The sequence below is a fragment of the Sminthopsis crassicaudata genome, chromosome 2, assembly GCF_048593235.1.
Source record: "Sminthopsis crassicaudata isolate SCR6 chromosome 2, ASM4859323v1, whole genome shotgun sequence".
Taxonomy (NCBI): domain Eukaryota; kingdom Metazoa; phylum Chordata; class Mammalia; order Dasyuromorphia; family Dasyuridae; genus Sminthopsis; species Sminthopsis crassicaudata.
The window spans coordinates 497,191,992-497,218,306 of NC_133618.1; the positions used below are offsets into that span (position 1 = coordinate 497,191,992).

Genomic DNA, 26,315 nt, shown 5'->3' on the forward strand with positions numbered 1-26,315 from the left:
CCCACCCTTCATAGCTCTTCCCTCACAAGATCTAAGTGTTTTGGTGATAGTAAGAATACTGGGGATTAATTCAAACTGCCACAGTTCCAATAACGACAAGGCCCACAAAATATGGCATTTCACATATGGGGAAACTAATAGGCCCCAATGAAGTTATCTGCCTATGGTCACAAGTAGTATGTAGTAAAGCAAACCCATGAACCCAGTTCCCTCAGAATCCAGATCCAGCCTTCCATCCACTGCATCCCTCTGCCTCCAAGGAACAGCCTCCCCAGGGGAAGGACAGATAAATGGATACATAGAAACTTCTCCTGGTGTCCAGTGTCCTCCCAAAGCTTGGAGAATAAGGAATGAAAAAAAAAACAATACAAGGGATTCCTCTGGGGAAACCCTATTAGAGAAACTTAGGAAAATACTAAGTGCCATGTTATAAATAGGACTCAGGGTTCCAGAGAGGTCAATGCTTTCTCCAAAGACATACTGGAAGGGAGGTATCTTGGCTATGTCAGGATAGTCAAACAAATGGTCCCTGAGCTATATTAGGTCATAACTACAAAATATTCCATGCAGGTCTCCTTCAAACAGTTCCTTATCTCCCTAGTGAACTTAAATATTTGTCTATAGACTATTCATTAATGGTGGGGAAAAGAAATTAAGGAAAGAAGGAGGAGTCACAGAGTTATTATGGGTATAAAAGGAGGGAAAAATCAAACCAGGGGAATGGGAAATGGTTCATCTCTATCATAATCTACACCATGGTCCCAGGATGACAATGATCTTAGGACCTTAGATATGACCTAGAATCAGAAAAGCCTTTTCCAACCCCTCAACAGCTAGTGTCCTCTTTGTCCTTACACACTTTATATTAATTTTCATTGTATTTACATACATTCTTGTATGTCTCCCCCTTAAGAATGTAAGATCTTTGTGAATAGGAATTGTTTTATTCATTGCATCTGTTATCTCCAGTGCCTTGTACATAGTAGGTACTTAATAAATACATGTTTGATTGGAAAGAGCATTAGATTGGAATCAGAGAATCTGGTTTGAAATCTAAACTTTGTAACTTCTTACCTGTGTAACCTGAGGCCAATAACTTAAACTCTTCTAAGCCTCAGTTTCTTCATCTGTAAAGAGAGGGGATTGGACCAGGTAATTAGCTCCCATGATATGGTCCATCCTTCTCATTTTACAGAGAGAAACACGACTGTCAGAAGAGAGTATTCAATTGTTGTTCTGTAAGAAACGACCAGCAGGATGATTTCAGAGAGGCCTGGAACAACTTATATGAATTGATGCTGAGTAAAGTGAGTAGAACCAAGAGAACATTGTACACGGTAACAAGATTATGTAATGATCAATTCTGATGGGCATGGCTCTTTTCAACAGCAAGGTTGATTCAACTCAGTTTCAATATTGTTGTGATGAAGAGAGCACCTGATTTTTCTTGTGCAGCAAGATAATTGTGGAAATATGTACAAAGAAATTGCACATGTTTAACATATTGGATTACTTGCTGTCTAAGGGAGGGGATGAGAAGAGAGGGAGGAAAAAACATTTGGAACACAAAGTTTTGCAAGAGTGAATGCTGAAAATTATGCATGTTTTGAAAAGAAAAAAAAGGCAAAAAAAAAAAAGTATTCATGTAACCTTAAAGATAATCAGATCTAACACTTCACTTTATAGAAATTGAGATTCAGGGAAGGTAGGAGCTCACCCTAAGTCTTCCAATGAGTTGGTTCACCCTGGCCCTACATGATCCTCACAAGTAAACAGGAGTCTATTTTCTAGTGAGCTGGCACAGTCCGAGGTCTGTGGTTCCAAAGGCCAACAGTTTGCTCAATGGATTTCACTGGGAATAATTTCACCCAGTACCCACTTTGAGAACTTCACTAATATTGTTTTCTCTTGATCAGCAATTTGGCTGGAGCATGTGGAAGACTTTAATAGGGGCGTGTGTGGAAGGGTCATGTGATTGCAATTGGTTTTGATTGAACAGACGCTTAAAAAAAAAAAAAAAAAAAAAAAAAAAACCTGAATATTTTTAGGGGAAGGAAAGAAACTTTTTTTTTTTTTTTTAAATCTCTGTCCCAATAGCAATGACCCAAAATGAGGCTTCTTGCCAACCCTCTACTTTCTTTTTGGGGTAAATGCCCAAGAAGGAACATTTCTTGGTAAATATGGTACTTTGGTAGAAGTTGATGAGATCATGCAAACAGCAGCAAGAACAGATAGCCAAGGATGAAATCCATGAAAGCACTTGATTCTGACATCAATTAGGAAATAATTAAGAAAAGTAAAGAACAATAAAAATTCAATGGAGATCTTAGAAATGTAGACTCATAAAATGTTAGGCCTAGAAAAGATCTTAGCACAGAAAAAGTTTAAAATGGAAGGGACCTTAGGGACCTTCTCATTCAGGGACAGAGGGGTCAAATTTGTCCAAAGTGAGTGAGTGAGAGTGAGGGGAGAGCTGGGAGCATTCTCAAGATGGCATCATGTTGGAGTTAATAACTGAGAGCTTTCTTAAACTTTTCCTCCAGATAACAAGCATTTGAATAGGAATAGAGTGTATAAAGTTTTGGATTTGGAATGTGAAAGACGAGTTAGAATTTTACTATCAGCAAGACTATAGGCAAGTCACTTAAGTTTTTTAGGTCTTGATCTCCTCTTCTGTAAAATGGGAATAGTATTGTCTACAGTATAAGGTTGTTGTGAGGAACAAATGAAATAGTAATATACACAAAGCAAAGAAATAGTAATATACACTATATAAATGCCAACTGGCAACCTGCTGGATACCCCAACAAGAGATGATCACTTCCCTTAAAGAAGTTAACAGTGTATTTGGAGAGATAAAACAAAGTCTTATAGAACAATCTGGGAAGCTTTGAGGGAGGCAGGCAGTAAGTGAGGATGCTGGAGTAGATGGCAGAAGACCTGGAACTACTTCCCAGCCTTGCCATTTATTTGCTCCTGTGGACTGTTTTGGGGTAGAACTGGTATCTCTGGCTAGAATTCAAAGTGCCTTTCTCTCTCTCTGATCCGTTTTCCTCAGTCCTGCTTCCTTCCTTATCAGGTTTGTCACAGAGGGACTGATCAGTTGAATTCTGCCCTTACGAGGAAGCTTAGGAAGCTTGGACCCCCGAGGAAGGGAAGATGTGTTTGCTGGGAGTCACTGAGGTGCCACTTAGTTACAGAGGCAACTTTAGTTAAAATGAGAAAGTCTCCCTTTTCAGCGAGCAATCTTAAAGAAAAGGAAACCCTAAGCCTATCCCCGGTCAGTTTCTAGAAAGCAGTCAGAGGCACTTCCCCAGAGCAGATCTGGGGAGGGAGAATTGTGGAGAGGGTAGCCATAGGCCTGGGCCATGACAGAACCCACTTCCTGGCCTTGCTCCAGTGACTGAGGACATGAACTTTATCCTTTCTGACTAATAGCCGAGGCCCCTCTCTTGAGGCTGCTATACTGCCTGTTTGCCTAGGCAGGATTCAAGGCAGCAGAGCCTGCCAAAGTGCTGGTGACATGACAGTCTGACCTTGTGATGCTTGGACATTAGCTTTAGCACGAGAAGGGACTGCAGAAGTCAGTCCTCTCCTGTCAGAAATGAAAGAAGACTGAGGGACCCATGTAACCTAAATCAGAATTTATTGTTAACAGCAGTTCCCCTCCCGTTCCCGCCCCCCAAAGACAGTAGTCTTGTCCAAAGAGACACATCAGGTTGACAGCTAAACTAGGATTTAGAAGCAGGTCCCCCAGTTCCCACCTTTCCACTGTGCTGTGAGGAATAGTGCTGGGAAACAGGAATGGCGCTTTGGGTGAAGAATTTTCAAACTTGGGGGACAGTACCCTGAGGTGGTAGTGGGATGGAGAGAGGGAAAGGAGAGCTAGCCAGTGCCAGGGAGCAGGTCAGGGTCTCGAGACCAGGAAGCAATATGGAGCCTCGGCCTTAGATTTGAGACAAGCTACACTTTGAGGCAAGAATACTCAAATCTGAAGAACCCATGCCTGAGTTTGAGTTCAAGACTGTTTGCGGTCACCAGCTTAGCACTCACCAACACTCCTCATTCCTGACTCAGAGTTCCCGTGAGCCAGACTAGCACCTGGGCTCCTCAAGGCTCCCACCATCGCAGGAAATCCAGGAACAAAGGGTGTGGAACAGAAATCTTCCTGCAAGTCAGCTGGAATTTCATTCATCTTTTCCTCCAGCATGCTATATCGGAGCATCAGCCTCTAATCTGCAGAGAATTGGCCCTTTCTTTGAACTGTCCCTAAATAAGCTGGTCTTCATATGATCATTCCTTTCTATCTCTGGACCTCAGTCCCCAGAATAATACTCTGTGGCATCATTGTTCTCCCTTCTGCTTTCAATGAGAGACATTCTGCCCAGAGGCCAGGAGTGCTGGGAACTGGGCTCTCCCTCAGCTAAAAATAACCCCAGCCAGCCACAATTGTTTGGTTCTTGCTCCCTTATCTGTCCCCCTGGAGGTCAGAAGCCAACTTCAGCCCAGAGCAAAAAGTGCTGTCCCTGACTCTTTTGGCAAAGACATTCCGCTGCACTGTTGAATTACATAGCCCCAGTCCCAGCCTCCAGCCTCTTCCCAGCTAGGAGAAAGGCAGCTAGCTCTGGAGTTTAATGTCATCTCCTGTCTATGTGATCTGGGCCAACGCACTTTCCCTCTCCAAACATCTTATGAAAATTATTTCTTTCTAATGAATATCCTCTTTATAATCCCCTCTGTGCCCCCCCACATGCACACCCATTGAGAAAACAAGAAAAACAAAACACTTATTACAAACATGGATGGTCAAGCAAAAAAAAACATTTTTTTTCATTGACCATGTCCAAAAAAAATAAGCTAAGAACTAAGATTATTTCATTCTCTAAAAATTAAGGGGATTGGACTGAAGATAGTTTAGACAGTGTCTGGCACATAGTGAGTGCTTACTAAATGTTTATTGACCATTTCATTTCATTTTTCATTTTCCTTCAAATTACTCTTAAGAAACTAACACCTAAGGTAGTATATAACTCTGCCCGCTCCAGGATTCTAAGGTACCAAGACATTCTTGAATGCCTCCTTTCAGGAAATGTGCTTCATTTTAACAGGGTCTTTTTAAAGATCATTCTTTAAACTCGAAGCTGGGACCCCAGGGAGATCAGGCCTCTCCTTTCCCCCAATTGGAACTGGAGGTCCAGTCCTGGTAGCATGACACATACCTTCCAATATAACACTTCAGATTTACTACAGACGGGGTCTCTGAATGAGGAATGCTATTCAGAAAGAATTGGAGGGTTTTTTCCATTTCTCAAACGTTCCTTATTTTCTTTGAGTAATCTAAAGCCAGAGGCTTTAGTGGTTAAAAATAACCTGGAACAGCACTAAATTGATGGAATCAGAGAATTACAGAGTTGGGGGAGGAGGGGCAATGTCAGCTAGGATCTCATAAAATCTCTACCCAAAACATGAATCCTGGCTATATTTCCCCTGACAAGTGGTCATCTAGCCTCCAGATGAAATGACAGGAAATGCACCATGTCTCCAAAGAGTAAGTTCCATTTGAGGGGAGGTTTTAAAAATTAGGACACTCTAATCCCTTCTCCTCCTTCCTTTCCCCATCCCCCCTTGCCCACCCTGCAAGTTCCATCCATTGACCCCTTATGGTCCTTATTCTCCAGGACCACACTGAAAGCACTGAATCTTTCTTCCACAGGACAACCTTTCATACAACTGAACATAACAATTTTCCCTGTTTCTGTTACTTAAGACTTCTGTTCTAAACTGACCCTGTTATGGCGTGGTTTCAAGACTCCTTTCCATCCTTCCTTGGAAATGCTCTACCCTGTCATGTTCTTCCTGAAATGCAGCACCCAGAAATGGACATGATGTTCCCTCTGATTTACCAGGCCAAGAACAATGGGACGATGGCCTCCCTTGCCATGGCTGCTGGACTTCTATTAATGCAGCCTGAGATTCAATTAGCTTTTCTGACAGCTTCTGCCATCGCACTACTGGTCTGTATTGATTTGACACCACTAAGCTCTTAAGGATATTCAAGCCAGAAGGGACTTCAGAGCTCATCTCCTTCATCTTACAGTGAAGGCCCAGAGGGGACTGATGTTATCCAACATTAGAATCCGCATCTCCTGATTTTAGGCTAGTGCTCTGTTATCTCTGTGATGACAGCTATTTCAAAAAAACAATAAATAAAAATCAAAACTCAAATCAATTACCTCCCAACCACTTAGCATTTGCTGAACAGTCCTGATAAAGAGCCAGCCTGAGGGTGGGAATGAAGGGGGAGGGAAGAGAAGAAAGGACAAGTAAATGCACTACATGCTTCTCTTTGGGGACTATTTTTAATCCCATTCCTCCCTTCCCCCGAATTGTCCAAGGACCTAAAGCCTAACAGAAGCAGGGATTGACCCTTTGGTTTGAGTTGATGAAAGGAATGGGGAGATGGAGGGAGGCTAATGGTCACATGGATAGAGTGCCATGAAGGATGAATCAGAGCGGGATGGTATTTATGTACCAAGTGATCTCATGTCAATGCCCCGAAGCATGAATGAAAGCAAGGCTGCTGGCAGGTGTAGGGAAGGACCCACTTAGGTGGGTTCTAAAGGCCCTCATTGAGCTTGATTCTGAAGGAAGCAAGCCTGGTTCTGCAAGTGGCTGGGGCTGAGCGGGGGAGGTTCCCCAAAGTGGGAGTTCTGGGAGGAGACAGAGCGAAGGCAGACATGAGCGGGAGATGGAGTTAGGAATGACAGAGCTGACACACCGACACATGTAGCTGGAGAATGGCATGAAGTTGGAGGCTAGAAGAACAATGCTCAGAGCCAGGCCAGGCCCACCTAGGCCCTAGCTGGAATCTCTTCGCCCATCCCCCCAAAATCCCCCGATGAGATTGTGTCTCAAAGCTGGCCCGTGACAGAGCCTGGGACCATGGCTCCCGGCTCCCAAGGCAGCTTTCCTTTTCCCAGCCACACTTCCTTCTGGAATTTCAAAGTTGCCTCTCTAAATCTGAAGGCGGGCCTGGAAGCTGGTATCTTTCTTTCTCCTAATAAGTCCCTGGGGATGTGTGACTTTAAACAAGCAATGAGATCTGCTCTTCCCCCTTATTGGGGTCAGAAGACACAGTATCTGCCTCCTTTAAACTCACTCAAAGGTGGTCTCCCCCTGCCCATTTCCAACCCCCACCCTGACCATCCCCCGTTGACCTTTAAGTTCCCATGGAAACAAACCCCAAAGGGAATATAAAGCCAAAGCAGTCAGAATTCAATTTCTTTGAAGCCAGCTGCCCCAGTTCCATTAATCCCACCCTGATTTCTTTTGAGATGCTGAGTGTGGAGAACCAGAGGTAATATTTTATAATGCTTTGTTCGTGCCCTCTCAGGTATAAATCGGCCATGTATGATGAGGCATCAGGATGCAGTGGAGAATTTACAGCAGCCAGTTACACCAGTCAGGAGGTCTGCCACTGACCGGCGACCTTGGAGCTCTATGGCCTCGCTTCTGCTCTGTAAAAATGAAGCCTTGCACTGGGTGACCTTTAAGTCTAGAATTCAAAGTTCTAAGGGGACTAACCTCAGAACTGTCTATCCCCAATTTTCAACAAGTTCTCTGGTTCTGAAGCTACCTCTCTAAAGTGTGGACTCCTTGGGGCAGAGAGAGAATGTTTCTCCTTGTCTTTTTCTGCCTACATTCCCTTCGCAGACTTTCCAAGTGGAAATTGTCTGGTGAGGAAGCAGAAAATTGGATCAAGAAATCCTACTTGCTGGTTCCCCGCAGGGGCCAAGGCACATCATCCCAATTGGAAGCTGCTTCCCCTAAATCAGCAGCAACTGGGATGTTGCTCCAGAACAAAGCTCATGCATACACTCCATATGCTAGTGTGTCTGTCCCACAGCTGGCTGTGATTCAGGCCCAGGATGCAGGGAGTGTGAGGTACCTGACCATATGGAGTCACCTCCTCTGCTTATATTTTCAATACTTTTAATTCAGCATTTCTTAAAGTTTTTATTATCTACTAGGCACTGTGCTGTTAGGAATATCCCCTGTAGAATAAAAACTCTTTAAAGGAGATCATTGTCTTATTTTTCACTAATTTAATATTAGGTGATTTAATAATCATTTGTTGGATTGGATTGGATTCTTCACAGTCAAGTCCCAGGGGACAGCCAGACCTAGACCAAAATACTAGTCCCTGATGGGAAGTCAGAGGGCATGTGGAAAATAAGTGTCACTGGACATTTAGCAATGGGATATGTAACAGGTTTCTGAGCACTACTGTCTGCTGACTGACCACAAAAGTTCTCTCTTTTCAAGACCCTGGTCTCTGAAAAACTGATATCAAAACCTCGAAAAGCTTCCTGGAAGAGGGGACTTTTGAAGAAAAGGTCAGGTGGGAAGAAGGGGAGAGGAGACACTAATAGGTAGAAGGAACAGGCAGGAAAGGGAGAAAGGGAAAAATCCAAGGGTCTCACTGCAGGTAAGTAGTAGTCAAAGAATCTAGAGTTTCATTGCTTCCTGCCCAAAAGACAGGCCCAGGACTCCCCCTATAAAGGATGATACAGGGTAACTCCATATAATGGAAGATGAAACTTGGGTCCTCACTATCCCCTAGTGACAAGGAAAGTCTTCAGGACGTGGAAGAGAGTGATATGGGAGGTGGGGGCCTGTTAAAGAGTCATTCATCTTACAGCTGAGACAAAGCTCTGCCTCTTATAGGAAGCCTTCCCAGATAATTCTAACCCATAATGTTCCTCAAGTCTAAGATTCAGTACTGCACAGGTTAGCTCTGAATAGCTCTCAGACTATTTCTCCTTTAAATGTAGACTTCTCATCACTATACACTTCAACAACAATACTGTATGAGGATGTATGCTGATGGAAGTGGAAATCTTCAACATAAAGAAGATCCAACTCACTTCCAGTTAATCAATGATGGACAGAACTAACTACACCCAGAGAAGGAACACTGGGAAGTGAATGTAAATTGTTAGCACTACTGCCTATCTACCCAGGTTACTTATACCTTCGGAATCTAATACTTAATGTGCAACAAGAAAATGGTATTTACACACATATATTGTATCTTATATTGTAACACATGTAAAATATATGGGATTACCTGTCATCTGGGGGGGGGGAGAGGGAGTGGAGGAGGGGAGGGGATAATTTGGAAAAATGAATAATAAATAAATAGATAGATAGATAGATAGATAAATAAATGTAGACTTCTCTCTCCTAGGAGGCAAGGAAGCAGCTGAGGTGGGGAGAGGTGAAGGGAAGGCTCCTGTGTTGGGGTGTCCCATTCACAAGGCCCAGGCAGAGGCTGCTTCCTAAGAATGAGGAAACTCTTGGAGATCTCGGTCCTATCCCATTCTGACCCAAGAGACAGTGAGTTTACAGAATTAGACCTGGAAGGGCTTTGGGGCCACATCATGTAGGATCAGATGCAGTGTAGCAAGGGCCAAGCCCCTCATTCTGTGGATGACTTCTGAGGTCTTGAAGACCCTCCGGACAGCATTCAGTTGGCTTTGGGCCCCACTGCTCTTTGGACTCTCCCAGCAAGCCTCAGCCTGTGTTCTAACTCGAGTTCTCTCACCACTACCTGTGACCTCATGCAAGTCACCCCCACCTCAGGGGGCAGCTTGACCAGTGATGCTTGGGTTCCTTTCAGGTCTGTGAAGGCTCTGAATTCTTACAGTCCCAGTTATCTAATAACATTCTTAGAAAGATTAAAGGGTTAATCCTGGAAGTGACAAGGCGGCTTAAGGAGCCAGACAAAAAAGACAGCAATCATCAATAGAAGTCCCATGGGCCTTTTATTCATGCCATCACCTGACTATGTGGATAGTTCGGGAACCACAGAAACGGCTCTCAAGGACTAAATGTGCAGTCCGGAGGCAGGTGGGCCCCTTCAGAGATACTGTCCCTCTGACAGTCTGAAGGTCAGCCTTGCACGGCACTTTGTTCATATTATCCAACTTGAGATTTTCAACATATGTACATCCAGGGGCCCCAGCTGCCTGCTGCCAGGGCCCCTTGGACAAAAACCAACCCTCCCTCCCACCCCAACTTATAAAAGTGTGTACACCTTCTTAAAATAGAACGGTCATTCTGCTTTGTAGCTTCCCACAAAAACATATTTAAAATATTGCACTTGTAAATTAAGAAAATAAAGAGGCAAGGATTTCCTATTACAGAACAATGCATCAAGCATTCGGCTACAGTGTTGAAATAAATAAAATCCTGAGGCCAGGGCCCAGGGTGGGGGATATCAGGGCGCTGAGCACCAGGGCCCCAGGGATGGCACCTGGAGGTCAAAACCTACAGGACAAGCCACCTGAGCACTTGCCACCCGGCCTGGGGGAACACCTTCCCCATTCCCACCTTCTGCTACCCAGTTCTTTCAGGGCCTCGATCAGCGAGAAGTGACCCGGAAGGGGGAGCAGACCTGTGCTGGGGAATGCTTGGTGGAGCTCCTAAGTTAGAGGTAAGGTTCCTGTACTGGTTGGTCCCCAGCTTCACCCCTGCCCTGGCTCCTTGCTGCCTGGACAAGAACCTTTCAGCCTGTACCAAAGCCCTGCCTAGGGGTCACGCCCGTAGGCCCAATCCTGGGGTAGGCCTCGTCGTACCAGAATGGCACTGGGGAGGGGGCGGGGCGCCAAGACACCTAGCACCAGCCCACTGGCTTCTGGAGTCCGCAGAGACTCCCGAGTCCAGACCTCAGACTTCTCATATGTCCATGGGCCAGTCCAACAGATACGCGGCTTCGAGGAGTCCCCGGCAAGAATGGCCCATCCTCTCGGCCATCCTCGGGAGAGTGAGGGGGAGGGGCAGGCCATTGGCTGGGCAGGCTCCATGTAAACATTTGTCTCTCCCGGGCTGCCCCGGGAGGGGAAGGGAGCACTCCTACAATGGAGGGCTCAGCTTCTTCTGGTTAATGAGGTCTAAGTAGAGCTCTGAGCGGAGGAAACGAGGATAGGAGTCCTTCTCCATGAGCCCATAGATTCGCTTCTGAGCCAGGTCAAAGCAGCCCCTGGTGACATTCTGCAGGTTATCCTTGGTGTGGTCCCGTGTGTAGGAGTCCAGGTTCACCTTGGGGGGAGAAGCAGATACAACATCAAGTCCTTGACCTGAAAAATGGCTGTTGAGCCCGAAAGGGGGGAATGCGCCCAGGAGACCAGACCTGGTCAAGGACGGCCCTTTCTTACCAGAGTGTTTCGAAAGCTAAGTCTACACTGGTATGCTCACTCATCTCCAAGCCCTCGGAGATACAAGAGCTCTGGCTCTGCTATCTGTCCATCTTGGGGAACTTATCTAATCAGAACCCCAATGTGACTTGTTTAATTTCCTGCTAATTCCCAATGATGTTCTCAGTTCATGTCACTGGGAACAAAGGACTAACTTTCTGTCCAGTCTCCCAACTGTAAAAAGGCAATAAAGATATATGCGCCTCCCTCTAAACCCTGTAACCCCCATTAACCAGTAAGGGAGAGCAGCAAGGGAGGATCCTATGAGAAGGAACTTACAACTTAAGATGAAGCACTGGGGGGTTCCAAGAGCAATCTGACGTGAGGTCTGGGGGGGAATCACTCCTATAGAAGAGTCAACCAACCAACCAGTAAGCATTGATTGAACTCCTACAAAGTGCCAGACACTGTGTGAGGTGTTGGACATACAAAGACAGAAACAAAGAAGACCCTGTCCTCAAGGAGCTAATGTTTTCCCAGAATAAGAAGCAGGCCCACTCCTAAGTGACAGTGCCCCAAACAGTAGCACTGGGCTACAATCCAATCCTGCACTAATGTTATGAGCTCCTACTATAAAGTGGGCTGATCAAGTTTCTATTCATAATGTTGCTGCAATGGAACTACCTTTCCCTGGAAAACTGTTTTGCCTAGAGCTGTTTTTATATAACCAGTTATTGACACTGGTTAGGGAATACGCAGTCACACAAATGGATTACCTCTTTACACGCCTGGATGGCAATATATTCTGAAAAGATCTTCTTTGCCTTGGATGCCATTTTGGATTGGGACTTGACTTTCTTGAAGTCCTCACATGCCAGCCAAAATTCTAAGTTCTCTTCACTGAACTCTGTTCGGAGGAAGGCACGAAACACTGCTAGTCCATCTGTCAGAAGACAAAGAGGTTAGGTTACACTGAGAAGGGATAACCTAGCACCAGACTGAGATCCCTCCCAGCCCCATCATAGGCCCCCTCACAAAGAAGAGAACAGAACAAACCTCAGAAACCTCCTCAGACTCTGCCCTGAGACTGTCCCAGAAAGCTAAGGAAGAGCTCACTAAAGAGCTCACAAGGCTGGGAATCAGGAAGACTCATCATACTATCACAGGCAAACTAATTCACCAGAGTCAAACCTCAGTTTTCCATCCATTAAAGGAAAGAGTTGGATAAGATCACCTTTAAGGGTCCTTTCCAGTTCTCTGAAAATTTGCTATAAGACTCAATTCAATCCAAGAAACATGTATTAAATCTACTAAGTCTATAATACAAGGCATTATTCCAAATATTGGGCATACAAAGGCAAAAACAGTGATTGTTCTCAAAGCTGCCCTCTCTCTTATCTATCTCTTGCTGGTTGTGGGAGGCACCCATCCTGGCTTAATGCCTGGCTGTTGTGGGTACAAAGGTACAGCTTAAAAAGCTTCCATCCCTCCTACCTCTTTTGGGGGGCTCCCAGTTTCTCTGTCAGTCAGAACTTCAGAACAACAAAGAAATCCCCATCCTATCAGAGACCTCCACATTAGACTTTTGAAACAGCAATTTCCCAAGAGGGTATATTGGGCGGGGGGTGGGGGGGAGGGAGAGAGGTCTGACATTCATCATAGAATGATGTGGCTAACGAAGGACTTAGGACTCCCTAGAGATTGAGGACAAGGGTTGGGATAAACTTTTCACACATTCTCAAGGGATATCTAGCTTCCATACTGAGAGAGAACAAGCCTGGCCTGGACCTGCCCAGAAAAAGAATCCTTTTCTTATAAATTCTAAAGGGAAGAATGATAAATGGAAGAATGATACACAAGTCCCTAAGCTGAAGACTGGAAAGAAGGTAGGAGAGAGGGACTGTGGAACTAATGGGAGGGGAGAGAAATGGACCCCACAATAACATACTCACATTTATGCAACAGCAGTTTCTCCAGAGACTCTCCCCACTTGAGCGCCTCCTCAGAGGTGGGCCTGCCAACAAACAGGAGAGAGATGATGTGAACTCGGGCTGTGCCAAGGCTAGTGCCACAGCTGCAATTTGCTAAGAAGCAGCAACAGCTGCGCCCATCCAGGAACACAAAGGTGATAGGAGCCATGCTCCCAACCCCTCGGGATGGCCCTCAGGTCTGGGACTCTCCAATAGATGGTCAAAGTTAACCAGCAAAGTCTTTGGACGTCTCCACCATCACTCTAGGGTGTCGGGGCTATAGGAAAATAATGGATTCCAGATCCCTGAACTCTTGGGGGGGGGGGTGGAGCTGATCACAGCTGGCAAAGGTTCCCACTATTTCTGACTCTGCCAAGGGAGAAAGGATCTTCCAAAAGGAGCCCAGGTGTGGGTTAGTGGTAAGGAGACAGGAAATGTGGGGGTAGAAGCAGATCTACTCAGGGTCCAGAGAAGAACTCACTTCAGGGACTTCATCCCTTTGTCTGCCTTGCCAGCCACGTTGCCCCCAGGAGAGTCATTTCTTCTCCGGAAAATCCCCAATCTGTTCTTCATATCTTTGGCCCTGAGAAAGAAAGACAGAGAAATCTTTAGCTTCAAGAAGGAAAAAGACAACCAACCAGCAAGGGTGGAAATGCCGGCTAGAGCCCATCGTCCAAAGATTTCTTGTGCCTGAAAGGGGGGTTCAGTTGCACGTACTCTTTCATCGTGTGTCTCCGTTGCAGGTTCCCACTCCGTGTCCGGTACATGCTCAGGAGCATCTCTGAGTGGAACTCTAGAGGCCCTGGCTTGGACAGATCTCGGAAAAAGGGCATGACCCCAGAATCAAGTTGGTCAATCTTGAGAGCCTGGAACTTCAGGCAGACAAGAAGCAAACCCCCCCACAAAGCTCCTTCCACAACCCTGCCCTTGGGCCTGGACAGGCACACACTGCCCTGCACAGAAAACTCGGCCAGGCAAGGAGGCAGGAGCCAGGCTGGGTCAGTGTCCACTCAGAGCAGCGGGAACTCAGCGTCTGGGCTCCGAGCAGAGTCTGAAGCTGGGATTCAGACAGGAGGAGTCAGGAAGTAGGAGGGGCTGGGAAAGCAAATGAACAGAAAAAACACAAGCCAAGCCTAACAGCTAGTGAAAGAGGCATGTGTCTTCCACTGGGCTGGCCCGCTCCCACTGAGGCCCGGCCCCCACACTCCAGCCCCTCCGTGGGGCTGAGGCAGGAAGCTGCTCTGAGCTATTTGTGACCAGGCCTCCTCTGTTGCCATGACAGCAAGGGAAGGGAGAAAGAAAATAAGTCAGCAAATACCAGGGATGGGCATCAACACGTCCTGCCAGGATGGCAGTAATGGTTATTTTTAGAATACACTCATTTTTAGCACTTTCCCCCCAGAATGTCATTGGAAAAAGGAATGACAGATTTCAAGACGGGGTACTCTTCTGGGGGAAAAACAGTATAAAAACAGCTGGCAGGGAAGGGGGTTAAATAGACCATAGCCATTACTGCTACTAACCCCAACTCTTGGCCCTTGGGATTAGGGGACTGGCCAAACTTGGGCAGTGGCAAGAGATGGGTGCTAGATATAAGCATCTGCCTGAAAACTCTGCTCCCTCTGGGCTCTGCTTTTAATCAGCAGCACTGGAAGACTCCCAGAACCCAGCCATGCCCATGCATAAAGGTGCAAAATTAACAAACAAGGCAACCAAGCCCTACTGGCTCAGACCAGAAGACTAGATTTGGGGCACCTACGGGAGATTCGGCCCCCAGACGCAGGCTTTCTAAAGGACCAGGCATTGGAGCCCAGCCCAAGCAGTGTCAACCAAGTGAAATACACAGGGTAGGAAAGCTCTAATCACAAGGCAGAAAACAATCATTAGGATAGGGAGTGGGCCAGTGGCTTAGGAAGAGGAGCGAGCATTTCCTCTGCTGTTTACCTTCAGACACTTGGCTCTCAGGAGCTTCGGTGGGAAGGTGGGGAGGGAAGGAGACTTTCACCCCAAGGAAAGATTTCAGATTTAGGGAGTCTAGAAACCCCCAATTAAAAGTCTGCATCTTTCACCCTAGGTGCTCAATTATGGACTTGATGTTTACAAAGATAAAATACTAGGATCTTACAGGGAAGTCACCTAACCCAACTCCCACATTTTTCAGATAGGAAAACTGAGGCCCTGAAAACGGGGAAACGGATATCCCTAAAATCATACAACTCTTTCTACTAACAATGCTTTTCCTACCATAGCTTATTACTGGGACTTGAAGATACACATACAATGACGGACAATTCCCAAAACCACTGAAAGTTGTGAACCCAAATCTCTTCCTCATCCTTTAAAATGTAAGCAGCAATTAACTGCACAAATATGGACAGCTGTTATTCTCCTATGCCTTGATCAGCCTCAGGTGGTAAAATAGTGATATTCATATCTGTTAGGAGGGGTTTTTTTTTCCTTTTTTCTGAGGGAGGGGAGGGAATGGGATAGGGTGATAAACAAATGGTTAATTCAAAAGAAATTTAAAAATTGCTAAATGAGTTTTCCCCCTGTTCTCTGCTTCCTTAGCTCTCCTCAGGACCACTGTTCTAGACTAATTCTGCTCCTAGAATAGAGAAAGAGAAGGAATAGCCCTGCTACGATTATTCATTCTCTGGAATGAAGGAGCCCTAGCCCCAGGATAATTAAGAGATAACTCTACTGTTCTGGGCCTGTCACCAAGTGCTTACAGATAGAAGCTTGAATACTCTGCTGGTCGTTTCAGAGGTCAAGAAGTATTCCAGCAGCCTAGAGATGCTGTTATTAAAGAATGGATTAGTGGCTCTTGACTCTCCGCCCAGCCCCTGTGTCTCTTCCATCATACTACATGGTTTCCCCTCTGCTATGTGACAGGTGACTATTCCTTCCATTCCCAATCAGAATGGAGCTGATCTCCTTTTTGCTTCCAAAGTGGGAACGGGGCCAATAATATCTGCTCAGAGTGGGACAGGGTGAAGGACAGGGCTTATAACATCCGAGAAGAGATCTTAAGAGGCCTTCTAATATAATCTATTCATTTTACAGACGAGGAAATTGAAAACCAAACGGGTTAAGGCTCTTATGCCTAAGGTCACAAATGTAAGGCAATAGAAAGACAGCTGCCCACCCACCCAGGGGATCTATGCTTTATACCTTCTCCATCCCAGCCTCTAATAGGAAACAAGCCTCCCCTCTCCAATCCACTATTTTTACTCTGACAATGCTCTTTTCCCTCTTCCCCAGTTTCCTCTCTCTATCCTGGTAAGTGAAAGTATTGGAAGTCCTGTGGGGAGAGGTCTGGAGCAAGGACGGAGGCTTGTTTCTAAGTCTTCCATTAAGCTAACCAATAAAAATCATGTTCTTTTCTTGGGCCAGAGGTCTCTCTGGATACTCTCTCTTTCTAAAGGAAAGGATTAATGGGGTAAAGGGTTTTGAATTAGGTTAGGTGTTAGGCCAGACTAGTGGAGCGTTATTCCCTAATGTAAATACAGCATTAAGGATAAGCCCTGACCCATGAACAATAAATATATATTCCCCCTTGGCCTGCTCCCATAGTAACCCCGCTTCCCCCCCATACATCAACTTCTTTTTGAGTTTACAAGGACTCAGTATTTTTCTGCAACTCCAGAGCAGAATCTAGAACCACAAAGCATGCTGAATAAAGGGGAATATTGTAGCTCCAAAGTATATCCAAGTCTGTTCATATGCTAAGCTGCCTCTGCAGTCAGCCTCAAATACCAAGCAGCCATCCTTCCAAACACACATTTGACCAAATGCTTGTCTGTAAGGAATGTCAAGATTCTCCCCCTTCCAATCTGCCCCCATCCCAAATGTAGAGTTAGTTAACTTTATGTCCACTACACTTCCTACTTTCTTGAAACTAATTAAAATCTTTTTAACCCAGAACACTGAACTTAGAGCTGTTTGTTTTTCTTTCATTTTTAAATTTAATTTAAAAATTTATATATGTATGTGTGTGTATTTATATCACCTTCATTTCCAAATATATCCTTCCCCAAAGTATAATCCCTTATATAACAAATCATAAGAAATGAGAAAAAAAAAAAAAGTTGTTCAGACGTACTAAACAGTAAATAAACCTAGCCTGGACATTTTATCAGTATATACAATATTCCACCCTAGAGTCCCCAGCTCTGCAAAAAACAAAGAGAGGTCAAAGAAAAAGGGGGAGGGGGAGGAAATGTGTGACACGGCCCCAGTTTATAAACAGTTAAAAATTATGTGGCTTTGGGTTGTACACTGTTTTTCCCTCCTGGAAAATCCAAATCATTCCAGGCTGTCCACAGTGAAAGAGCTTCCCCAATCTTTGCAGAAAACTGGGGAGAAAGAGAGGAACACGAAAGGACTGAAGAGCAGGGGCGTCTATAGCTGTTAAATTCTGGAAAACAGTGTATTGCCCAAATCAAGCATCCATAAAGGCCTCCAGGTTATATACAACCTTAGATTAAGAGAGAAAACGCAGAAATCCAGCCTCAAACCCCAGGCTCTTCCTCTGGTACCCCTGGCCCTCACACATGCGGCTTATTCACAGTGGCAAAAGCACAGCCCGAGCTCCTACCTTTCCAGATACTTTTCAGAAAAGTCGACCATCATGTGGTACATGGGGAGAAAGCGGTCAGCTGGAAGCAGAGGGCCAGGCGCTGCACAAAAGTCCACAGGCTCCAAGCACAATAAATACTCCGAGGAGACTGCCGGCAACCAAGCCCCTGCAGCCAGCCAATGGGATGGTGCTCAGTCCCAGGCTCCCCAAGGTCTCTTGCTAACCGCCTGCAGGGCAGGGATGTTAAGACAGTCACACCTCCCCCCCACCACCACCTCCAGAGTCCTCCAGACTTTACCCTGGTTTTTAACCATAGTCTAATCTGAAAGAGTATGTTGGGAGAGAAGGAAGGAAAAAACCTGATAAAGGCATCCTTAGTGCTACAAACTTTCAGCATCTTTTTTGCAAATATGACTACAAAGGTCCCATTAAATCGAAGCTACATGAAAAAAACCCAATGGGAGAGGGGGGAACAGAATTGAAAAGGGGGAGAAGGGAGGGAAGACAAAAAAAAAAAAAAAAAAAAAAAAAAAAAAAAAAAAAAAACGTTAACCAAGATGGGCCTTTGGTCTAACAGCGCCACCTGGTGGCAATATTTAGGGTAACTAATTTTGCAATAAATTCTGGTTTGCACATAGCTCTAATATTATGGATCTAGGATGGGAAAGAGCCTTTAGAGGTAATTAGTTGACTCATTTTACAAATGAGCCATACATAGGCTAAGCAACTTGCCCAAGTTCATGCAAAGTGGTATAGCTAGATTTTAAATGCATCTCAGCTATTCCCACTAACTCCACAGCCTCCCTCCCACCACAGGATTCAGAGCTTCTGAGGGTGTAGAAGTCATCTCTACCCTTTCCCTTTTGCATGTAGCAAAACTGAGAAACAGAAATGTTAAGTGATTTACCTAATGCCATGTAAAGTAATAAGAAAACTGTCTACGCTTCTTCCTCTTCTCTCATTCTCCTCTAAAACTCTGGCTTCCCGCCTGCGCCCTCCGATGTTACAGGATCTCCTAATTGTCAGATCTCACGACATTCTCAGGCCTCGTCCTTCATGACCTCTCTTTAGCCTCGGGCACGATCCCTCTCCCTCTAGGCCAGCACGAGCCTGCTTTCTCCTGCTCTCTCTCAGGGCTCCTGTTCAGCCTCCACTAATTTTCATTCCAGTCTTGTCCACTAATAGCCAGGGCCCCCCAGCTCTGCTGATCCTCTTCTAAACTATATATGCTTTCTCACTTGATGATCTCATCAGCTCACATGGTTTCAATTTTTCCTCTGTGCCGATCATTTTCAGATGTATTTATCCAGCCCTAATCTCTCTCCTAAATCCACTCTCACATCAACAACTGCCTACTGGACATATAGTATACATCTCAAACTCAACACAGCCAAAATAAAGCTCATCACCCTTCCCCCAGACTTTTCCCTCTTCTGAACTTCCCCATTACATCAAGTTCACCACCATCTTGCCAGTTGCTCAGGCTAGTAACCTCATTGACACTTCAACTCCTCACTAGTTCTAATCCTACAAATCCAATCTGTCACCAAGTCCTGTCACTTCACTCCTCAGACATGTCTTACATACAGATGCTCCCCTCCCAGAGGCCCAGTTGACACACAGATGCAGGCCCTCATTGCCTCACAATCAGACTATTTCTGTCCTCTACTCAGCTTCCAAAGTGACCCTCTCAATTCTGGCCATATTACCAGTCCTCTACCCCCTGCCCCCCCTTCAATAAACTTCAGTGGCTCCCACTACCTCCAGGATAAAATACAAACTCTTCTGTTCAGCTTTTAAACTCCTTCACAATCTGATCCCTGCTTGCCTCTCTAGTCTTCCATTTTTGTTCCTTTCATATATGATGAATCCAGCAACACTAGCTTCTTTGTTCCTTGAACTGTTCATCTCTTTACTCCACACTTTTTCACTGGTTGCCCCAGACACCTACCAGACTCTACCAGAGTGTCGTTGAAACTGGCCTGAACCAGATCCAGAGAGCCAATTGTTAAATTTCAATGTGCACATTTATGCCTCGGAAATTGACAAATAATAATATATCAACCCCAAATTTGTATTTATGTATCTATATATTTAATATATAAATAAATTTATATAATAACATATAATAAATTTATATATAATAAATAAATTTATAATATTTATATAATAAAAATATATTATTTTACTAATTGACTTAAGAAACAGATGGAGAAAATGTTGTTAATGCAGATTAACTTTAAAAATGTACCATTCTTTTCAGACAGCGGTTAAACATTTACCAACATATACTGGCTTCACATCCCCTATCCCCTCCCTCAGGCTTCCTAGTTTCCATTAAGACTAAGCTCAAATTCCAGGATTTCTGAGAAGCCTTTCCTAAATTCCTTGTTTTCCATCATCCCTCTTCCACTCCTATCTTCCATTAGTGCTTTGCCTCTGAGATTTTTGTTATATTAAATTATAGTACATACCATATTTAACACATTACTTAGTCATAAATACAGAGTTGGTTGCATGCTGTCTCATTAGAATGTGGGTTCCTTTAGAGCAGAAACCATCTTTTCTCCTTTCTTTGTATCTCCAGCACTTAGCACAGTGCTAGGCACAAAGCCTTTAATCAGTGCTGCTTAATGATGAAATACAGAATTTAAACTTAAGCTTCTAAGATCCCGGTGTAAAGATCACCCCACTCTACTGTGTGCTGCTATTCTGGTCCAATCTTAAATGAAAAGGGCTCATGTTGTATCAAAGACCATTGATTGACATGATGGAGCTAGGAGTGGACTTGTTCCTGTTTGCTGGCTGGGAATAGGATCAGCATTACAGAGGGGCTAAGCATAAGAGACTTAAAGAACACCAGAAGGGTCCTTTTGTCCCCACATCCTTAATAAAATCAGCAGAGTCATCCCAACTCATCTGAAAAATAGCTTATCCGACAAAAATTCTATCAACTTCTCTCCTCTCCATATTCCTACTCAATCCTCTCTCTTCCTACTTTCTTATCTCATCTGAAGGGAAGATCCTTCATCTTTATCTCTCCACCAGTCTCTAAATGAGCTAGCTTTATCAATTAACCCTTCCCTTCCTCGAATCTTTAATTTCTTTCTCTACTGGTCATTCCCCCAAGGTTCACAAAACTATCCAGGTCACCTTTAGCCCCAGGTGCTTTCCCTTCCTCTGCTGGGCCCTCCAGATTTCTCCTTTATACTCCTAAATTTCCTGAAACTAGAAGAGTACACCACTGCCTCCAACTCCACTGAACCAACCTCTAGCAAGGTCTTACACTGAGCATGGTACTAGGTGATATAGGGATAAAAAACAAAAACACAGGGACTCTGTCCTCCACAAAACTTTCATTCTACTGAAGGAACCAACACTTACAGAGATAAGTATGTAAAAAATAAGAGGAGAGATGCAAACAATGAGGGAGATCAAGAAAGGTTTCCCTTAGGCAAATGACATTAAAGCTGAGCCTTGATGTTTAGAATTTTTAAGAGGCTTTTATTGATTCTCTTTTATTTATATCACTTTAAAACTTTCCACTACCTCCAACAGTACAATTCTTCCTTATCTACATTGGCCACATGTGGACATGCATGCTTGCACAACTGTTGTATATATCTATGCTATAATGCAACACCTCTCTTTGTGGAGGGGAGAAGTCATGAAGCTAAGAACTTTAAGAAGCAGAAGTGAAGAGGAAATGTGTTCTACACATGGAGGGACAGCTTGTGAGAAGCACGGAGCCAGGAGATGGGATGTACTTTGGTTCAGATGAAGACTAAAATAAAACAAATTGAGAAAACTCAAGTTAAAATGATAACCCCAAGAGTTAGTATTTTCTTTTGAAAGGAATGGGGATCCACCAAAGCTATTTGGGCAGGGCAATGACAGATCTGTGCCTAAAGCAAACTGTTTTGTCAATGTGGGGAATGAACTAGAGGAGTGAGACTAGAAGCAAGAGATTAACAAGAAGGTCACCACAGTAGTCCACACAAGAAGAAATATGGCACTAATATACGATAATGGCCAAGTGAACAAAGGGGATGCATAAAAAATATGTTGTGAAGAATATCCAAGACATGGAAACCAATCCAATGTGAAAAGGCACAGGCAAGAGAAATGTCAAGGCTGACTTTAAAGTTGCAGACTTGTCACAGAAAGCCAGTGATCTTGGCTTTCTGTAAATTACATTTAAAATCTTGCTTTCTACAGGGACCTTATTAATTCCAGTGCCTGCCTTCTGTTCATTTTCTATTTGTCTTAAATGTAGTTTACTTTATACTTATTTGTTTGCATGTTGTCTTCCCTATTAGATTGTAAGCTTCTCAAGGGCAAGGGTTCAATTTTGCCTCTTTTTGTATCCCCAGCACTTAGCACAGTGCCTGGAACATAGTGGATGCTTAATAAATGTTTAGTAATTAACTACAGGAAGATGGTTATGCCATTTACAGAAATAAGGAAATTCTGGAAGAAGAACAGATTTAGGGGAATTTTATTTTGGACATATTGAATTTGAGAAAGCTGATGATAATATCCAGGTGAAGGTGAGCAGTAGAAAGCTGATGATGTAGGTCTATAGACAATAACAGTAACTGATACAAGGTGCTTTATCATTTACAGTACACTTTACATGATCTCTTTTAAGCTTTATAATAACCCATCAAGGTAAATTTTACAGGTATGGTTATCCTCATTTCACACATGAAAAAGCTGAAGCTTTTTCCAGTGTCACTAGTGGCTTTCCAATGACCTAGAAACTACTCCCAGTCTAACATACTGTATTGCATACATCATGCTGTCTCCTAAGGAAACAGACTAGAACCAGAAAAAAAGAGATTTGAGAGTCTTCTGCATGGAGATTCTGAGCACAGATGAGCTCATCAAGAGGTTAAAAGGAGAAATGATTAGAAGTCATAGGGCAGCATTTAGGCAATCCTAGTACTCAGGATAGGTAGCAGTGAGCGGGTTCAGCAAAAGACAGTGAAAAAGCAACTTTAGAAGAAAACATGGACTTTGGAATCCAAGAGTTTGAGTTCAAACAATGCCTCTCACTAAATTAATTCTCCAATCTGGGCTATTAAATTTGTAAATTAGAGATACTAGCACCTACTTCCCAGGATTGGGAGAGGATAAAGAACTTTGTAAAATCTTAAAGTGCTACACAAATGCCAGCTCTAATTATTATTATGATTGTTTCTGGATCAGTTACTTATCCTAAATCTGTTTCTGAGGTAAAAGATAAGGGTTCAGATCTAAGATGGCCTTTAGGATCCCAGGAGTGATCGGTCAGAATAGTCCTGTCATAAGAGCCAGGGAAGGAGAGAGCACTTTTAATAGTGCTTTTAATAATCAGAAGACAGATGCAAAGGGTTTAGAAATGAGTGGGATGTAAAGAAGCAAAAGCCAAGACTACATACAACTTTTTTCTAAAAGTCTGACTACGAAAGAGAAGAAAGCTATAGGAGGAGAACTAGAGGGGATAACAGAGCCCAGTAAAGCTCTTTAAGACTGACAGAGACCTGGGAATATTTCTCAGTAGTATAGCTAGAGCTACGTTAGGAAGAATTTGAAGATAGGAGACATAGTGAATGATCGAAGGAGAAACTTCTAAAGGAAATGGAAGAGAGCAGAATGAGGACAGAGGTAAGAGAGATAGATTTGGCAAGAAGAGTAGTCACTTCTTCCTCAGAGACTAGAACAAAAAAGGAGAGAATGATGGGAGAGAGGCAGAGAAAACAGTGTGGAGAAGAAAGGAAGGGGAGTTCAAGAGCACTTTTCCTGATAAAATATGAAGTGAGGTCATCTACTAAGGAGAGAAAGGAAACGTGCTGATGGGACTCAAGGAAAGGAGAGATTTGAAATAGCCACTTTAGGGAGCATGATAGTCATTCAGGTGGTGAAAAGCGCCAGTCACCTCTTGATGATGAACAATAGGTATAGAATGGGGCACACATTTTCAGATGAAGCCACTGCAGATTTGTTTTGCTTAACTGTGCTTATTTACTCCAAAAATGTTTGCATGTGGTGGGGGAGAGGAGGTTAATGAAAAGTGAATGACATGGTTAAAAAAAAAAAAAAAAACCATCAAAACCTTTTTTTCAGGAAAAAAAAACAATTAGGGAAGATAAAAACATTACTGTGCAGCATTAGGACATATTTGAGGTTAAACTACATAAATTTGTAGGGGATCCAACTGAAGAAAAGCTGTGTGACTTCTTCAGTGGCATTCAGTAGTATATGAGTAGGCTCAGAGTGGAAGAAAGGCCAGGACCAAGGTCTAAAATGGCTTGAACAATGATAAAACAAAAGGGCAATGGTGGAGCAAAATGTTAACTAACTTGTCTAAGTAGGGACCTGAGAAAGGAATAGGAATAAAGGTAGAATTAAGGATGGAGATAGAAAAAGGGATAGAGATGGGGCTGGCAACAGGTTAGGGGTGGGCATAAGGAAAGGGATGGAAATAGGGTCAGGGATAAGGATATGGTTAGGGTTGGGGATTGGGTTAAAGATGGGGTTAGAAATAAGGATAGGGATAAGGATGGGGATTGGGCTAAGGCCAGAGACAGGATTAGGGACAGAGTTAGGGATAGGGATGGGCATGGAAACAGGTATAGCGATTAGCAATAGGAATAGTAGATGAGTAAATAAGAGAATAGGGATAGGGAAAGATATTGGACTGGATCTTTAATTTTTTATAGGGAACTTCCGATTAGGGAAACTCTTTCTACTTAGGAAGGTTGACACTATCTCTACAACATACAACTCTTTCTACTTAGGAAGGTTGACACTATCTCTACAACATACAATCTTAAAGAGCCCTGGGAGCAATTTAATAACTTGCATGCCCAGAGTTACACAGCCAATGTGGGTTCTAAGCAGAACTTGAACCCAGTTCTTCCTGACTCTGAGGTCAACTCTCTAATTACATGATAAGGACTAGAACAGAGAAACAGAAGTAGTAGAGGTCATTGTAAAGGTCAAAGAATAACTTTTGGAAGGAAAGAAACAAGCATTTATTAACTTTAACTTACCATGTACCAGGCAGTATTTTAAGTGATTTATAATTATCTCATTTAATCCTCACAATAACTTTGGGAAGTAGGTGTCATTATAATCCCCATTTTATAGTTAATGAAACTGAAAGTTTATAGTTAAAGGAGTTAGACAAAAATTGTGAGTAGTAAGTAACTTCCTAGGCATTTATTCATTGCTCAAAACTTTGGCAAAATGGCTTCCATCCCCTCTCTAAGGTCACATTTGATTTTAGCATCAAATAAAGAGACATTTTTCCTGTCCTCATACTCCTTAATCTTTCTGTGACATAACACTCTATTTACTACCCTGTCTCTTCCCTTGATTTCCTGACATATGTTATTTTTTTTTTCTTGAGGCAATTAGGATTAAGTGACTTGCCCAGAGTTACACAGCTAGAAAGTGTTAAATGTCTGAGGCCAGATTTGAACTCGGGTCCTCCTGATTTCAGGGCTGGTGCTCTCTATCCATTGTACCAACTAGTTGCCCTGACATTCATTCTTTATAATTCATCTCTTATTCTCTGAGTAATTTCTTCTCTATCTCCTTGTGCATGTGTATGTTCTATCCCTAAAGTTCCACCATCAGCCCTCTTCTCTATCTATTTTCTGGCCCTTTCGTGATCTCACCTGCTTCAATCATCAGTCTTCTAGCCAATCATTTGACACCTCGAAGTAGGGTGAAAGTAGAGGCTGCAAAAGCAGAAAAACCTGATCCAAGTGCCTAAAAGAGGAGTAGGGCCAGTAGAATAAGGGGAATGCTGAAGTGCTGAATTGCTGAATGATCGGTTGGTTGGAGAGTATAGGAGACATCCCTGAAACAGTTACTGGATATGACTAGACATGCTTGAAGTTTCTGAGCAGGCCAAATTAGGAAATGCTTTCTATGTAGAGGTTCAGTTACCTTTGTCCTAAAGACACTGTGATCTGTGATAACGATGAAGTGTGACTCCTGAGACACCATCACCAGCAGAATTATATATCTTACCCTTCATACCCAGGGAACTGGTGCTTCTGAATCATGTTCTGGGCAAGTCTTTGATATATACCTGAAAAAATCAAGTCATTTTTGACATCTTTTTCCCTCTTTTCTAAAATCAGATGGTCATCTGAACCAGCAATTACATAAACAGATATATATTTTTATGCCTATTATTTGTGTTCTTCTATGTATTTGTTTATATTTGATAGTGTACATATCCAAGGAAATATGATTGCAGCATACTATTGATCTCTTTGTGTATCTGCCCTTTTTTCCTTTCTTTTTCATATCATCTTGCACAAAATGACTTAATATGGAAATGTTTTATATGATTGCATATGTATAACCTATATCATATTGCTTTACCATCTCCAGGATAAATAGAATTGGGAACTCAAAACTTTTAAAAATTGAATGTTCAAAAAATATTTTTACATGTAACTAAGAGAAAACAAATGTTAAAAAAAATCTCCAGGTAAAACATTAGGGAATATCAACTTTGGAAAAGATAAATCTTTCTTTGGTTTTTTCAAAGACTTTTGGAAATGG

The 26,315-nt window shown here is 43.4% G+C and overlaps 1 protein-coding gene across 10 annotated transcripts in view; it reads right to left on the reverse strand.

Moving 5' to 3' along the window:
* Nucleotides 1-10,197: 10,197 nt before the first annotated feature.
* Nucleotides 10,198-26,315, reverse strand: part of RGS3 (regulator of G protein signaling 3) — a 172,270-nt gene continuing 156,152 nt past the window's right edge. For 8 of the 10 annotated variants that reach the window (XM_074293639.1, XM_074293638.1, XM_074293641.1 and 5 more), the window contains 4 exons: nucleotides 13,650-13,751; nucleotides 13,151-13,212; nucleotides 11,975-12,141; nucleotides 10,198-11,103 (listed from right to left, as the gene is read on the reverse strand). In XM_074293639.1, coding sequence (XP_074149740.1) covers nucleotides 10,918-11,103; nucleotides 11,975-12,141; nucleotides 13,151-13,212; nucleotides 13,650-13,751 — 517 coding nt within the window. In that variant the 3' untranslated portion in view covers nucleotides 10,198-10,917. Of the gene's footprint in view, nucleotides 11,104-11,974; nucleotides 12,142-13,150; nucleotides 13,213-13,649; nucleotides 13,752-13,885; nucleotides 14,166-17,765; nucleotides 17,925-26,315 lie in introns of those variants that run through there. The other 2 variants (XM_074293649.1, XM_074293650.1) reach the window with 2 other exon arrangements.